Below are 16,329 nucleotides of genomic sequence, written 5' to 3'. Positions count from 1 at the left end.
TGTATTTGCTTGCACGTGACTTGTGGCGAGCTAATAGCTCAACCCATCTGTAGAACATGCAATACGTGGTTTGTGCTGTCAAGCTTTTGGAGGTCTATATGGAGGGCTCTAAAATACTGAGTGGCATAGAAAAGGTAAATGGAAATTGTTTGCTGTCCTTTCCCATAAAACCCAAGAAGTATCAAGCTCATGACAGCCACTGTCAAAGCAAAAGACAATTCTTCATGAAATGAGTAGCAGGACTCAGGATTCTCTGCAGACTCGAGAAGACTGGGGCCTTTATAAGGCTGGGCTGACCAGTTGAGCTGTTTGTTTACTATTTCAGTTTCTATTATTTTTAAAACTTTGAACAATATTTTGCCTGAGTCTTCAAATTTGTGTGTACTTAATAAATACATCTAAAATATGTAATAGTTAAGGGTGTGTGATTTTTTTTCTTTTTAAGTTTAAACCTGCCCTGATATTCACCTCTGATTTGGCTGCAGAAGAGAAGACCTGGAGAATAAAGTCCTGCAGTGTGTTAAACTGACATGCCAGGAAATATGGGATATCCGATCATGCATCTCTCGTATCTGGTGTGGACTGGGGCAGGACCACTGAGGATACAGTTGCATCGCCCTGTCACAGCCGCACAGCTCCCCTGAGGCGACACTGGTTCTGCTGGGAGGACTTAAAATAAAATGAAGGTGTGAAATAAACCACTGCCTGGAAGGACCCTGGTGTGACAAGTGCTTTTTGTACATGGGCTGGCAGAGCCAAGTGCTACATCTCTGCTCTGAAGGACTGGGATGCAAACTTGCTCCTGTTCAGCTACTGCTTTGATGCGGCTTCCATTTGGACAACTCCAGAGCCTGCTCTGAGACCTCAGCTGGATGATTTTCTATTCCCTCCTGCCTTATCTCAACACCTCAAGACACTTCTTCCAAAATAATTTGTCATTTGAGCTCTGCTGTGTGACAGTGAGTGTTTGTAGTGTCATTATTCTGGTGGAGAATTACAGATGTGTGGCTTACATTTTTTTTGGGTACTACTTCAAATGAGGATGGGCTCTCAATAAGCTGAAGTATTTAGAATAAGCACATAGTTGATATTTTGGATTTCTTTAAGCTTGCTCTCCAGATGAGATGCAAAAATGCTGCAGATCTCTTTACTCTCCTGTCACTGCAAGTAAGAGGTTCATCTCTTGAGATGATTACACAGTGAGATACAACATGTTCAGAAAACCTTCCCTATAATTTTCACAGATTTTTTTCTTCTTTTTTTTCCCTACCATTCTTGCCCAAAATGCTGCTTCTATTTGCAGGCATTTGGGCTGTTCTGTAAAAGCTTCATGTCAAGCTCAGCAAGTCCTTTACTGCCTTGGTGGATAAGAGCAGAGCCACCTTGTCTGGGCAGGGTTGCCAGCACTCGGCTGCTTGAGTCACTGTTGTCTACAGCTCCTCGGGGATTTCTGGGCACTTACAGACTTGATTTGACTTTTGACTACTTCCTAGGTGAGGATGGGGAATGTACTGACTGCCCAACCGTACCATATTGCCCTGGACAGGGAATGGCAGACATTGAATTCCGGTTGACTCCTTATGGTGGGTCTGAGTTGCTGAGGCTTTCTTATTTTCAGGTGAAGGGATGCTCGGTAATATTTCAGCACAAAGTATGATTTACTTGTTTCCTTCCTCTTCTTGTCCTTAAGTAATTGTTCTTAGTTCTGACTATGTACTTGAATTTGATGCTTTAAGTAACACATTCTTTTATAAAAGAAGTGGCTGCCTAGGTTCTTGAGGGTAATAAAATGGGACAACAATGTCAAGTGGCCCGCTTTCACGTGGACTACCAGTTGTAGGGTGGGAACCAAGAAGAAATGGCTAAGGAGCTAATTCAGAAAAATGAAATATTAAAAAGAACCCATAAAATCACTTTGAAAATATTAATCATGGAATAGTGCAAGTTGATTTAAAATTAGGTCATACAAATACTGCGTGAGAGAAATAAGATAAGTAGCATAACTTAAATGACAGAAAATGAACCTTTTTATCTTAAGACTCAGAAGGAACCTTTAATATAAATGTGGCTTGTTAGCCACCCTGCTGGGGATTGCTTAAATTGCTTTGCAGTCCTGGAGAGATGAGATGTAGCTGTTAAGTAACCACAGGGTAATAATAGACTGAGTGAACCTGATCTTTATCTGTGATCAATTTTAGCTGCAGAGGTGAAAAGCGTATGCTTTTTTGTATCTTTCTGCCTGTAACGACTTCTAGTTTTCCTTTTCAGCCCCCCTCAGTCTATCACCCTGCCACTCGGGACAGCCTGAGGCTCGCAGGGAGGTTTACAGAAGCTGTTGGTGCTGCGGCCTCTCCTGCAGCTTTGCGTCCTGATACGTCCCCTCTCTGTCTGTAGAGCCAGGCACAGCTTTGCTACTCTGTATAAATCTAACGTGATTAGGAGCTTGTGCAATGGCTGGGTTCCTAGGTTTTGCTAAAGCTGTACAATATTGGTTAATGAAGTAATTGTTAAAACCCTTATTCAGATACCGACAGCGAATGCGAGGGCTAGCGACGATCGGACACGAACTCGCACTACGAGGCACTGAGACCCCGCGCAGGGTCTGGTCGCCACCAGTAATTGCTGTCAGATCAGCAGTCTGTGTAAATTATTTCAAGTTTGGTTTGGTTGGTAATAAAGGCAGTAAAATTGCCAAGGCAGCTGACGTGGACCTCACTGGAGTAGCTGGAGTGTGATGTCATCTGGAACACAGACTCCCCCTTCCATCATGTTTAATAGCCCTGTGTCCAAAATAGTGCTGAGCCGGGTACAGGAAAAAAACCCCAGCCCCACGGCTGTTGCTGGGGCTTGCTTTATCCTGTGGTTGGGTGGGGAACAGTGTTTTGGTTTTGAAGATAATTGGGCTGTGTGGTGCTCCCAGGGCTCCGGGTTGACAGCCCAATAAAATAATCTCTGGCTTTAGAGTAGCCAGATATGTAGAATATATTTTAACCTTTTCAGCATATTTACTTAGATTCTGTAGCAGTAAATAACAGGCATGTGCTCAGAATATATATGCCTGTAGCATCTTATATACATACATTTTTACATTTATTAATATATAATTGAAAAACCAAAAAACATTTTTCCAGTAATAGGTTGCTTATTGCTTAGTCAGTAAAATGGAAGAGTTATGACTTATGCTTGCCTGTCCTGACTGGATACACTGAGAAATGGAAATAATGATGGGGCTGTGGCTCAAACATGGGATTTCACAGCAAGAATGGCTTGGCTGTTGCTCAGATTTTCTTTGTGACCTCTAGAAAGTCACTTTTAACCTCTTAACTTCCACTTTGTTGCCTGTACAGTGTGACTGCTAGTGCAAAGGGACTGTGCTGGGGTTTTGTAAGCAGGTAAGTCTTTTAAAAATTGCTGATTCATCCAGGCATCACACACTGCAGTCCTCTAGTGGATAGACTGTCATCTTCTGCATTAACTCTGTAAAGTATGAATTTTTTTACTTAAGGCCTCCAAACATATTCCTTCTCATGTGCCTGTCCCATCCTCCCCCTGCCCCCCCAAAAAAGCAAAGGTATGGTGATTGAAGCAAGGACCAATAGTTAATTTTTAATCCTTCTTTCTTTTTTCCCTTCCACCCTTCCTAGGATGCAGGGGCTTTAATCCAGGATGAACGAATGCTACTATGATAAGCGCATGGACTTTTTCTATAACAAGACAAACACTGACACAGTAGATGAGTGGACAGGGCCAAAGCTTATTGTTGTTCTGTGTTTTGGGACTTTTTTCTGCCTCTTCATTTTCATTTCAAATTCATTGGTCATAGCAGCTGTGGTCAAGAACAAAAGGTTTCATTTTCCCTTTTACTATCTCCTGGCCAACTTAGCTGCTGCAGACTTTTTTGCTGGAATTGCCTATGTCTTCTTGATGTTCAACACTGGCCCAGTGTCTAAGACATTAACAGTTAACCGCTGGTTTTTGCGTCAGGGTCTTCTGGACACCAGCCTGACAGCCTCCCTGGTGAATCTCCTCGTCATAGCTGTTGAGCGGCACATGTCGATAATGCGGATGAAGATCCACAGCAATCTCACGAAGAAGAGAGTCACCTTTTTAATTATATCAATTTGGGCCATTGCTATTTTCATGGGCGCTGTTCCTACCCTGGGTTGGAACTGCCTCTGTGACATTACTGCCTGCTCATCCCTGGCACCTATTTACAGCAGAAGTTACCTGGTGTTCTGGAGTGTCTTAAACCTAGTTGTCTTCTTCATTATGGTGGTAGTTTATATAAGAATCTACATGTACGTCCAGAGGAAAACTAATGTCTTGTCGTCACACACTAGTGGATCCATTAGCCGTAGGAGAACCCCTGTGAAGCTTATGAAGACTGTCATGACTCTCTTAGGTAAGAGAATATAAACCATGGTGTCCAAGGCTGGCAGTGCCAATCAGTGGGTTTGTGGTGTTAGTTGTTTTTTGTTGTTTTTTTTTTTTTAACAAAACAAAAAACCCCAACCCTCTAAACCAAACCGAAAAACCTTCACCGAACTTTTAAGTGCTGGAGGCATTTAGACTTCTGTCTGCTTTAGATAGTGAAGTAAGTGTTGCACCACGCCAAAATGCAAAATAGGGGACTGGTCAACACATAGAAGAAAAGTGTCGCTATTTCATAGGCAGCTTGTTACAAAGCACAAATTATCTACAGGGTTTTTTTGGGGGTGGGGAGGGGATACAAAATCACTTTGGAGGAAGGCTTGTGAAGATTCACAACTACCTAGCAGAACATTTTCAAAATAATGTTCTTTAATAGCTGTACAAGGCCATGAATCCTATGACTGGATGTGGATAGCTTTCTTTGGACTTCTTCCTCTTGGTTGTTTACTAAACTTACTAAATCCTTCCCCCTGCAAATACACTTTTTTTCTGGGTGAAGGAGAGGGTGCCTGGTGGGCCTGTGACTTTGACAGAAATTTGCTTTGCAAGGGGAGAATTCACCTTCATTCTACGAAGGCTGCATAGTGCAAAATACTTTCAGATGATGACACAGTATGGCCTTGGAGCTCTAGATCATAACATGAGATCTGACCTGGATTCTGCCCTAGAGACACTGTGGATGTTTGGGCAGCTCAGATCACTTCATCAGCTAGTTGTGATGTAGCTGCTCGTTAAATTAGAGACACACAGAGCGGAGATGCACAGAGCGGATGATTAATCATTGGAACAAAATGCTATCTGTAGCAGCCAATTTTCCTCAGGAAGACCTGAATCTGAGCAAGATACTTTCTGGAAGCCAGGTATAACATGAACGTGGCTTGTGCAGCTCACTGTGGGTGGAACTTAGGGGATGCTGGGACACTTGTGAGGCTGGGCTCGGGTGGTGGGGGACTCTACAACCACAAATACAGCTTTACCACTCTGACAACTGTTCCCATGTATGAGCCAGCACAAGAAAGCTGGAGCTTTTGGAAAGCTGGAGTCCATGTATACGTGGGACGCCGTTGTGTCGTACTGCAGCATGGTAGTACTAGAGATCTCTGGGAGAACAGTGTCACTCTTCATATGGAGGTAGGAGTTGCCAGGTAAGAAGTTCAGGCTGAGGACACTTTCTTCCCCTTGCAGTTTATGGATGCTGTTTGCACAGTCTGGTGTCTGGTTCTTGTGGTGTTTTATGGGGTTTTTTTGTTTGTTTTGGTTTCTTCTTTTTTTTTTTTTCCCTGAAATAATAGTGCTGTCTATTTGTCTACCTTTGTAGACCAAATGATGTTTTAAAATGCTTTAGAGCTGAGATCAGTTAAACTTTACAGTGCCTGGCCTTGGAAAAGAAAGTGGACTGGTGGTTCAAGCAAGTGCAAAGTTCTCGCTTATACTCCTGTGTCTTCTGAAATTGGCTGGTCCACTGCCAGAGCCTTTCCCTTCTAAATCCCTCCCTGGTTGTCCTTCCCTTTTTTCCCCTTGATTTTATGGCACCTATAGAGAGACAATGTAGTGGTTGTTCCTGTCCCCTCCTTGACTCACAGGGGCACCCACCTGCAGCTCTCGTGCAGTGGAACTTAAACCATCCACCTGGAAGGAGAAAATCCTGCAGAAAAACTCTGAATTGCTCCAAATATCCCACCCAAATGCACAAGCTTTGGGTAGACTGTTAGTTAATTGCCGCATTGGAAAGAGACGAAAAGCGCTTTAAAAGAGCAATTCTCTGAGCAGTTCTATTGAAGGCAGAACTGCAGGCTGCTTTCTGGGAAGTCACATAAAGATAAATCATCACGTAGCCTTGTCTAATTGATACCTATATTTATATAGTTAACATTGCTTTGGTTTTGTATAAGCCAAAGTTGGAGGGTGCCGAGTGAGTTCGGAACAACGCTGTGAGCTCCCAGTGCCACCCGTGCGTGTTTGCAGGCCAGAGCAGAGGGGTGGTCTGCGCCCCAGGGAGGACGCCCACCCGCCCGGCCGATGTGGGAGCTGCAAGGATGGCCATGGTGGCTGCTATCTGCTAATCCCTCCTGGCCCTTTAGCCTGGGGCAGGTCTGCCATGCTCACCACAGCCGTGCTGCTGTGTGGAAGTACACCCTGCTTTAAACATAACTTTCAACTTACTCTTTCTTTTACTAGGGAGAGGGGCCTTAGGACTATGGGTTGGTTTAAAGACCAGCGTGAGCTTTCTCTCACTCGCAGAATATGACTCTTCAGCCACCAGGTTAAACTATAATTCGGGGAAAGCGTTTACTCATATTGTATGCTGGGAGAGGGAAACTTAGAAAGCCTGAGTGCTACTTTAGAGATCATAATTTTGTATATTTACTTCGTCAGTCAGAAACAAAACCCAAACAGAGCCTGCTTCTAAAGTCGTCGAATTAGTGCGTCTGTTGCTGGATGCAAGATCTACCCCAAACTCCTGTGTCAGAGGAAGTGTATCTTAGTGTGTTCCTTCATATCAATTCTCCAAATTTTGACTTTGAGAGGCTTTTTATAAATGGTTATTTCTAGGAAGGAGAATTTATTTTTTAAAACAGTTTGAAATGTGCATTCATGTGAAAGTCATTCAAGCATACTGTGCAAAATATATTAGAAACTGAATAGCACATTTTCTGGGCTTTCCAATTACCAAAAAAGTCACCAAGTGACCAAAGTGATTCTTCCAAAATTCTGCTTACATCCACTGATGCAACAACCTACAGCTATACGCAGGACATGGATTTTGCCCGAGGTGGTTATTTTTAATGGCTTGTTTCAAAGCATCTGAAAATGCCTCCTTTTGAAGCATGTTCTCTCTGGGCATTGTCATCCTGTGGTCCTACAGCTAAGAGTTGGGGGAATCTGGGTTTCAATGTGACTTCATGGATTCAGGGTGATCACAGCTGCAGATGACTCTTTGGGTTTGGATGGCCCCTTCCAGAGGCCAGGACTCAGGTCTGTGTCACCTACCTTTTTCTACCATAACCCCTAAAATGGTCCATCACAGGACAGGAGCAAAGCTTTCCCTTTGACATGCTACACCGTAGGAAGTTATCTGGTTGAAACTGGAAGATGTGAAACCTAGCAAGAGGGGCTAAAGTCCTCTTAGGCTGACCTTGTGGCATAGTCCTAGCTCAGCCTGTGACTGTAGCTTTGAAGAAGGATGGCTGCAGGTGTGCAGGTACATGATTTTCAGGTGGTGCATATGTGGTAGCTCATCTGAACTTGGCAGTGAGATTCCTGCTGAAATAGCAGCTTTGGGGCAGATGATTTTCAGTTTCAGTGAATTTATAGTTTAATTGGTAACTTGCTGTTTTAACTTGGGCGCACATGTGGCAAAGGCAACTGGGAGCTACTGCACTCTTTTTCTTCTTTTTCTCAGCACTGGCACGCTCAGGGACAGCTTTGATGTGCAAAATTTTATGATGTGATGCTGCTGAAGCATCAGTAGTGCTTCCTGGTACACAGGAATTCAATTTTCAAGCAGAGATGATGTAATCTACAAGAAAATCCATTATTAAATCCAACGGAAAATCCTAAAACTAACCTTGAGGCATTGTGCCACCTGATCTCCCGTAACCTGGAGGGAAGAAAGACTCAGAGCCATTCTTTTGATCCATGTTGCAACCAGGCTATGTTTCATGTCACTCCTGTGAATTTTAGAGAGTACCAGAAACTAAATTCTGTTTGGAGTGTGGCACTTTGTCAGGGAGAGGAGCTCCTGTAGGATAAAAAGTCTGCAAACAAGAGAAATCACCAAAGGGCCAAGACAAAGGTCTATATTTATGCTTAACCATGGCTCCCTCTGAAAGCTCTGTGGTAAAAATAGCAAAATCCAAGCACGGCTGGGAGTCTGAGCCATGCCCCGCTTTCATCTCTGTGGTGCTAAGAGCAGGGTGGGAATCGCTTCTCTTGTCTCTATACACAGCAAAGTGTATTTTTGATGGAGTCAGAGGACCAGCCCCATGAAAGCATTAGCCAGTAAGTCCGACGCTGTCACTGCATTGTCCCCCGTCCTTGTCTTCAGTCGCGGGGCGTGGGAAATGTGCAGAGAGATGTCTGCAGATGTCTCTTACCTTCCCTTACTTTTGCCACTGATGCTTTTTAGGGTTTTGCCTGTATAGTTAGACAGGGATATATCCTAGGAGTTCGTGGACTGATCCTGCCTGCAATCTTGGGGTTTTGTTTGAAGGAGAGATTTCTGTGTCTTCTGTTAAATATGGCTTTGGGGTCTGGTTCCTCTCCTGCTGACTTCCATGAAAGCAGGGTTGGACCTTGCATGCTTTGTGGTACAAGTGGTCAAAATGCTTTCAGTGCTTGTTCTAAGGAGGGTTTGTTACCATCGGAATTTCTGCATGGAGCTGGTGTGCTGGTGACTTTGCCAGTGACCCTTGGTGGCTAGCAAATGCTCTCTGTGCAAATACTTACTGAGACACTCGGCTAGACACAGTATTGTTGTCTGGGTGGTCTGGTTCCAGTGCTTGTTAAAACGGATGGGATTTGCTGGGGAACCCCAGAGCAATAAATCAGTACAGTGTTATCTCCATTGTAGACTGTGAAAGTTGGTGTCACAACTGCTTACTCAGCACGCTGGAGCCAAACCAGTGTGTAGTATAGAGATTGACCAGAGAAAACAAGTGTTGTGGTAGCAGCTTGCAGCTCCTGATGCCAGTGGGCAATGGAGGAATGTTACTGATGTTAACCAGTATCTCAAAACTAACACCATGAAATTAGTACTTAGCATCACAATAATCTTGGTACAGCAGAGTAGAAAAGGCAGTTTCTGAAGGAGATGGTCTCTTGCCTTTGTTCTGCACAATACTGTCTGCAACATAGTAAATCAGTTGGTTGAGTTTTGTCTGGACTCCAGGAACGCACATGTGCAGCAAGATGTGTGGTACCTTGTTCTGGATATGTTTTTCAGCAATCCTAATGCTCACTAAATGGTGTGAGTTCACTTTATAAGCCATTATGGCCTGCCCATCAGATGGGCACGGTGTCCATTAAACTCCTTGATGGGGAGAAGCGTCCAGCGCTGCTGAAACCAGCCCGTGTGCACCGCGCAGCCGACGGGATGCCTGAGGTGCTGCAGAGTGCTGGGTCCTGCCGTGGGCCAGGCTGCCCTCCTGCTGCTCCCTTCAGATGTGGGAAAACCAGAGGCTTTAAAAAAAAAAAAAGAGCTGGACTTGCTTTACCTACCAAAATTTGTTGAACAGCTACCAACACCCCCAGGAGAGCTTTTTAGCATGTAGCTGCTATCATTCTTATTTGTTTGATTTTTTTTTTTCTAAGCTCAAAAAAGGGGAAACTCTGTTGTAATAAATGATTGGAATTTCCTCAGTACATTGTTCAAACTGTGACTGTTGTGCAGAGTTGTAATTTTCTATTTCTGTATGTCAGACAGCAATTGTGGCTTGTGCTAAGTTAGTATTATCATGCACATGGCTATTCCTTCCTTGGGCTGAAGGCGAGGGACGACAGGCTGCGGTGCCGGGGGGGCAGGGGGGCAGCTGGAGCAGTTCAGGGCCCCTCCCAAGCTCACGGCCGAGGGCTGTGTTCGGTCATGATGTTCCCCCTCCCCACCAGCCCTGCCTGCACCCCGGCCTTTGTGGTGGGGGTGTGCAGTAACGTGGGAAGATGCAAACGCAATATTGAACTTCCTTCTAAGCTGTGGTTTTTATGCTTTCTTTGTGTTGTCTTCACTGTCTCAAGAGCTTTTCTCCCTTATTTCCTCCCCCCCTTTTATTTTTTTGAGGGGCTGGTAGGAGGGGAGTGTGTTGTCCTACTTTGCCTCTTTCACCTTTTATCATCACCTGTGAGCTTCTTCCTCACAGGGGCTGTTGTCACTCCTGCCTCCCAGCTGAAACACAAGGAGAACCCTGTTGCTCCTGGGCTTGTCCTGCCCTTTCTTCCTATCTTTCAGGGAAATTGCCTCTCTTGCAGAGTTTTCTCGTTCCCCCGTCACTGCTCTCATACTTCCTCATCCTTTTTGTTGTCTTTTTGCTTTTATTCTGTTGATTGCTTTGATTCTTTGCCCTGACTGCTACATTTTTTGTTCATCTTTGCTATCTCATCTATTTTGTTTCTTTCTCTCTCTTCATTTACAACTGAATTTTTTTCCTGGACCCAAGTTGTTGGGTCTCAAGTACCTAGCGCACACAGCCCAGGAGGGAGCAGAGGAGAGAGGTGGGCTGCTGCTCCAGCCGGGGAGCCGGCAGTGCTGGTGTGTCGCAGACAGCGGCGTGCATCCTACAGTAGCTGTGGGGTTTCCAGCCAGGACGTGTTTAAACTATGTGACCCTTGTTTTATGAGTTGGGCAGCATGCCCATAGCTTTGCAGAGTCAGCTGTAGTGTGATGGAAGACGCATCTTTTCTTTGGATCATCTTGCGGCAGTGGTGGAAGCGGACCACCTGGTATCTTCTCCTCCGGCATACGAGAGAGATGGAGAGAGGAAGTCTGCGCTCAAAGCGCCAATTCTCTGCTTGCTAATGCTCTAGAGCTCTTGTTTATTTACCAGTGTGGGCAAATTGCTGTTGTGATGACCTTTCCCCACTTGTGTTTGAGCTGATGCTGTCAGCAGCTGGATTCTTGCTCCCTGCAGACTTCTGAGAGCTGCCCTGCCTCATGCTCAGAGAAGCTGTAGTAGATATAATTTTGCTATTGTCATTAGAATTTTGTCCTCTCCTGCTTTTATCTTTTTTTGTGTAGAATTTTGATGGACCCAATAATCTTGTAAGATGCAAAAAATCCCCAAGCCTTTAGCAGTTTGAAGTATCTTTGTTTGTTGTCTTTATTTCTAGGTGCTTTTGTTGTCTGCTGGACCCCTGGCCTGGTCGTCTTACTGCTTGATGGTCTGAACTGCACCTACTGTGGGATTCAGAATGTTAAAAGGTGGTTTCTTCTCCTGGCCCTGTTGAACTCTGTCATGAATCCAATAATTTATTCATACAAAGATGATGAGATGTGGGGTACCATGAAAAGGATGATTTGCTGCTCCTCTGAGGATAAGAGCCAGGAGAGACGCTCGTCACGGATCCCCTCGACAGTTCTCTGCAGGAGCACGGATACCTCGGGGCACTACATTGAAGATGGCATTATTCAAGGGACAATTTGTGGAAAAGGAGATCTTGGTGACAAAGGAAACTCCTAAGCTATTCAAGGGACTCACTTGGCTGCAAAAGGAGAGGGGGAAGGGAGAGGTTTTGCAAGAGAAGATTGACTGGCAAAGCGAGTAAACAATATATCCACTTCGTTCCAGAGCCTAAACTCCAGTGTTAACAAAAGTTATTATAAATAATTGCCTGACGGAAAAACACTTTGTAATGAAGAAAACTTTCTGTGCTGCTGTCTGTCTTCTTTTTTTCATTTAAGTACATGAACTTGTTTTTTGTATGAATGGAATAAATACAACTCAGACTTTTTGTGCATGGAAACAAAAATGTGAGCAATATAGTGAGACCCTTCTTAAGCTCCTACAGAAAGAATAAACCTGCCTTACTGTGCAGGCTTGGCATTGATTGAGTATTTATGCTTTGAACAGTTTCTGTGCATCTTGAGGAGGATCGTAGGCTTGGTTGGACAGAATTGTGACCTGTTTTCTTGGTTTATGAAGTTCATGAAATAGTTCATACTTACCTGCTCTCTTCCTCCTCCTTATCTTGCTTTCAAAATAGGTAGTTTGATGCTCTTTTAAAGCCATGCCAGAAACCTGGCTGTGATGGGAAGCCCAGACCAGAGACCAGTGTGCGTGAGTATGTCCCACTGTGGATTGTCAGGATCTGAGAGTACAAGAAGCACAAAAGCCATTATTACTTCCACAGGGGGGTAAATGCTGAAAGGAGATACGTCGCACTCTCTGCTGCTCTTGTGCAGGTGGATGTTGAGGGTGGGTTAACAGAACAGCGTGGCTGTGTTCATTATGCTCATTGCTTACTTCCCCAGATAATGTCACACCTCCCTAACTGCTGTGCCACTGAGAGAAAGCAAATCCAAAACTCTGTTTTAAGACAGTGAACTCTTCAGGGAAGTTGAAATATACATATATAGAGGTTCAACCAAGCTATTTATAATAGAAATTAATTTACAGGAAAAAAGCCTGAAACTAACCTAAACCCCTGCAAGACTACAGTATGCATTGATTGTCTGACCTTGTCTGGACCATATCTGACCTCTGATTTGCAAGCAGATCTTACTGGAAGGTACTTGAGGAAGAGGCCATGAAACAGCAAGCAATGAAGGGCTTTCAGCATTGTGACTAATCAAGTCTAGGGTCGATGCCGCCACAGCCCAAAAAGCTCAAGTTTTGACTTATGGAGTATGCGCTAATGGAGGATCCAGCAATTTAAAGCTCTACGGTGAAGTTTTTAAATTTCAGCTTTTAAATTAAAAATTGGAACACAGATTTGTCAGTACTCTAAAAACCTGCCTCCTGCTGTCTGGTTTCAACAGCAGTGAGCTCCCTGCTACCCATCTTAATTTCAAGAGGCGTTACCTGTGTCATGTCCCACAGAACGTCTGATCCCTGGTATTAAAGCAGGTGACTGTGACCAGAAGTCACCTTGGAAAGTTTTGGAAGTTTTGACCACTTGAGATTGTTGGAGAACAGCACCAAGAGCATATTGTACGAGCCTGAAAGATAAAGATCAGCTGCGGTTTGGGCAAATTCTTCCCTTGGTGCCACTTGCACGTGGGTATCTGGACTGTGTTGGTCAAAGCAGAACCAGCACTTGGCTCAAAGGCCCAGCTGCAGTTGTGCAGAAGGCGCCGGGGGATTTCGCAGCAGGCCTTAGCTGATGAACACAGCAGCCCTTGTTCAGAGAGCTCGCACGAGCCCCAAGTTACCTTGTAGGGATATGGCCTAACACTTTCAGGTAAATGCTGTATTTATAAGTAATGCTGGAAAGGTTTACATGTGGGGTTTTTTGCCATTACTGTGCAATGTTCTTGTGCAAATACTACTTTGTTAGTTTGGTGTTTTGAAAAGTATGTAAAGTGGTGCTTTCTAGAGCCGGCGGCATTGCAAAGGCATAGCATGCAAGCGTTCCTGTCCCTACAGATACCTGCAGCGCACGGTTTGTGTTAACTAGGCTGAAGCTCCGTATACAAAACTAACAGAAAATAAAATGCTACTTCAAAATAAAATATTTGTTTTGTTTCCTGCTTGGATGGTGCCTGAGCACTACCTGCCACTGCAGTCAGTGGTAAATGGCTGCTGTTACTCGTTTCCACAGATCCATCCCAGCCAAAACTCATCAGACTGCAGATAAAAATGAAGATGGGGAAACTTTGTTTCATATACCACAGGGAGCTGGGTGGGTGTTAATAAAATTTTCATGTTTACTAGCAATACAAGGCAGTGCAATCCTTGGTTGAATCAGGCCCTGAAGAGAGCTTGTATGAGGAGCTGGAACATCTGCAGCACTGGAGAAAACACTCGGCCTCTCTTACTGAGCTTGGGATTCAGGCTGCAAAATAACCGCATGGGGATGATTTTTGGAGGTAAGTAGGAAAAGGTGACTCCTGTAAAGGGCTGCATTGTTTGTTTGTAGAGTACCTCAGACTGTGGACTCCTGGTCTGGGTTAAGATCTGAGAGGTATTATCAGTCATTCTGCTACAAGTAAGTGGGAGGATTTGGGGTCTGCACTCATATTCTTTCTGTTGTCTCATTTAACAAAAAATAAATGAAGAACAAAACACCACACCCCCACCCCCACCCCCAAAGCTTGCAAACTGCTACTCTGTGAATGGTATTATTTGCAGTGTCATGCCCTCTATTTTGGCATGATGCTTCCTGCAGAGCTGCTACCTCATTGTCTACTACTGTAAACTACAACGTGACATGACTGGAACAGGAAACTGATCTTGCATCAGACTTTCCTACAAACTGCTGCAGCAGAGACTGTATAATGTTTCCTATGTCAAACTGTCTAAACATCCAGCTACTCATGTAGTGAGGAATTTCTTTTTAACTCCATAAACATTTATCAGAATAGTTTGTCTCAAGGAAAACATTAAAGGACTATTTGTACTTGAGTAAAAAAAAAAAAAAGGAAAAAAAGGCAGTTGGTGAAGGCAAGTTCTACGGGGTTTCCCTGTTGCCTTTTTCACTAATATCCCAGAATAACAGATACCAATATCTGTTGACTTTGCACGTGCCTGCTCTTATTTATGTATGGCAGTGCACCGATGTGTGAGAGGAAATCCATTCTTATAGGGAAGGCTTCAGGGTGAACACCCACAGAAACCCAAAGACTTTAATTCTCAGGAGGCAGAGGAAGGCAAGGGTAGAGCTGCCATTAGGTCAGATAGTTGTAAGGTTTTGTGTGTTACTGGCGATGCTGGAGGCCTTTCTGGGTCTGAGCGCCTTGAGAGCTGCTGTATTGCAGTAAGCAGCAAGCAAATACTTCTAATACGACATCTTTACAGCAATTATGGTTTGAAAATCTTTGTGATATTCTCTTTTTTCCCCTTTCCAGCTGCTTGTCTCCCAAACCAAAGTTGCTCTTCCAGTTATCAGTGGGTCCAGGAAGAAACACTCCATGGCTTTTCCCAGGGCAAAGCTGTCTGGTCTGCCCGCTGTGGTTAGCTCTCCTGTACAGCCCGTGTGGTCACGATCATTAGAGATGCTTTTCAGAGAATTATTATTAAAAGCCAGGAACAATGGGGTTTTATTTTACACGATAGATCTTTTGAATCTTTCTGGATAAGCAGCCAGGCTGATCATTGTTTAATAACTGTGTGTGGGAGAGAAGTTTCTCCAATACCTGTGCTGTCGGTTCCAGCTAGGTGGTGTGGGAGATGAGTCCCTCGGGGAGAGCAGCCACGTTGCTACAGCTTGAGTGGCTCTGAACCATGGCTTGTCTGCTGCTTTGGGGCTGCTTTACCATGTCTACTTTTCCCTCAGTGTAGGTTGGTTGGTTTGTTTGTTTGTTGGGGGTTTTTTAGTAATTACTGCAGACTGGTGAAATACATCTGTATTTGTGCATATGACAGCTTGTGCACGTATTTGTGAAGTGCAATAATTACTGCAGGAACTGTGGCACGATGGTGCCTTTTTCTGATCAGATCTATATTTTACATATATTTATACATGTTGTGGTTTGGGTTTTTTTAACTAAAAACTGTCTTCCAAGTAGCAATTAACTGTAGGAGCAATACTACTATGAATTTTTTCACAGTTTTAGTGAACTCTGCATGAAGATTTCTAAACTACTGGTTATGGTTCCTGATAGAGGAAGGGTCATCTTAAACTCTCCATATTTCTTATGCTCTTTCCCTGTAGTTCTGGCTACTGGCCAGTACCCTAGCAGATGCAGTTGCGGGGTCAACCTTTGGTCTGGCCCAAAGCAAATGCTGCTTGCAAGGTTAGAGCCAAAAAGTGGAAAAAAAATATGGAACTGTTAGAGGAGGAGGTGGGGAAATTCTGTTATTTATTTTAGCCTATAATTCTAACGAATGTTTTAAGTCACTTGAAAGAAGCGATCTTACTTTCCCCCTTGCACCCACTCCCTCCTCCTGCTGGTGCAGCCATTTGTGACACCATATGGTGAACTGTAGTGGGTCTGAAAAATAGACCCAGATGATATATGGTGCTGGTAACTGGAGAAGATTTTCCACTTGTCGTGAGCTAGCAGCTGCGTTATTTCCTCAGTTTGTTATATAGAGTCACACAGATGATTTGTTTTCTGGAAATCTTTGTGAAAGATAGTCCTCCTTGAATGCTGCACTTTGCAGTGACTAGGCACACTTCCATCGGGGGAAAAAGAAAAAATCCATCTGGAAACAAGAAATTAGGTCATGATAGTCTTCCCCCCCGCCCCACCCCCCAAGGTCTTTCGAAAGATAAGGAATTTAGACACTTCTATGCTTTGAGCTA

At 44.1% G+C, this 16,329-nt stretch overlaps 2 protein-coding genes across 5 annotated transcripts in view; both read left to right on the top strand.

The window, feature by feature from the left end:
- MCOLN2 (mucolipin TRP cation channel 2) overlaps nt 1–715 on the top strand; it is a 32,645-nt gene extending 31,930 nt beyond the window's left edge. For all 3 annotated transcript variants that reach the window (XM_075759818.1, XM_075759819.1, XM_075759822.1), the window contains one exon: nt 486–715. In XM_075759818.1, the coding sequence (XP_075615933.1) occupies nt 486–600 (115 nt within the window). In that variant the 3' untranslated portion in view covers nt 601–715. The remainder of the gene's footprint in view (nt 1–485) is intronic.
- A 111-nt stretch (nt 716–826) lies between these two features.
- On the top strand, nt 827–13,561 carry LPAR3 (lysophosphatidic acid receptor 3). Of its 2 annotated transcripts, none has more exons than XM_010310378.2 (3): nt 827–959; nt 3,645–4,402; nt 11,254–13,561. In XM_010310378.2, exons 2-3 carry the CDS (start codon nt 3,667–3,669, stop codon nt 11,601–11,603), a joined length of 1,086 nt encoding a protein of 361 aa, XP_010308680.1. In that variant the 5' UTR covers nt 827–959; nt 3,645–3,666; the 3' UTR covers nt 11,604–13,561. The 2 variants fall into 2 exon arrangements, with proteins under 2 accessions (XP_010308680.1, XP_075615938.1); XM_075759823.1 differs by lacking the exon at nt 827–959 and adding an exon at nt 1,186–1,362.
- The last annotated feature ends 2,768 nt before the right edge of the window (nt 13,562–16,329 follow it).

Source organism: Balearica regulorum, chromosome 8, assembly GCF_011004875.1.
Source record: "Balearica regulorum gibbericeps isolate bBalReg1 chromosome 8, bBalReg1.pri, whole genome shotgun sequence".
Taxonomy (NCBI): Eukaryota; Metazoa; Chordata; class Aves; order Gruiformes; family Gruidae; genus Balearica; species Balearica regulorum.
This window is presented reverse-complemented; position numbering and strand designations above follow the sequence as displayed.

Bases quoted from the DNA above. Each gene is read 5' to 3' on its own strand.
- LPAR3 (XM_010310378.2), top strand. From the start codon at position 3,667: ATGAACGAATGCTACTATGATAAGCGCATGGACTTTTTCTATAACAAG. The intron at 4,403-11,253 runs GTAAGAGAATAT...CTTTATTTCTAG, and splicing joins GACTGTCATGACTCTCTTAG to GTGCTTTTGTTGTCTGCTGG.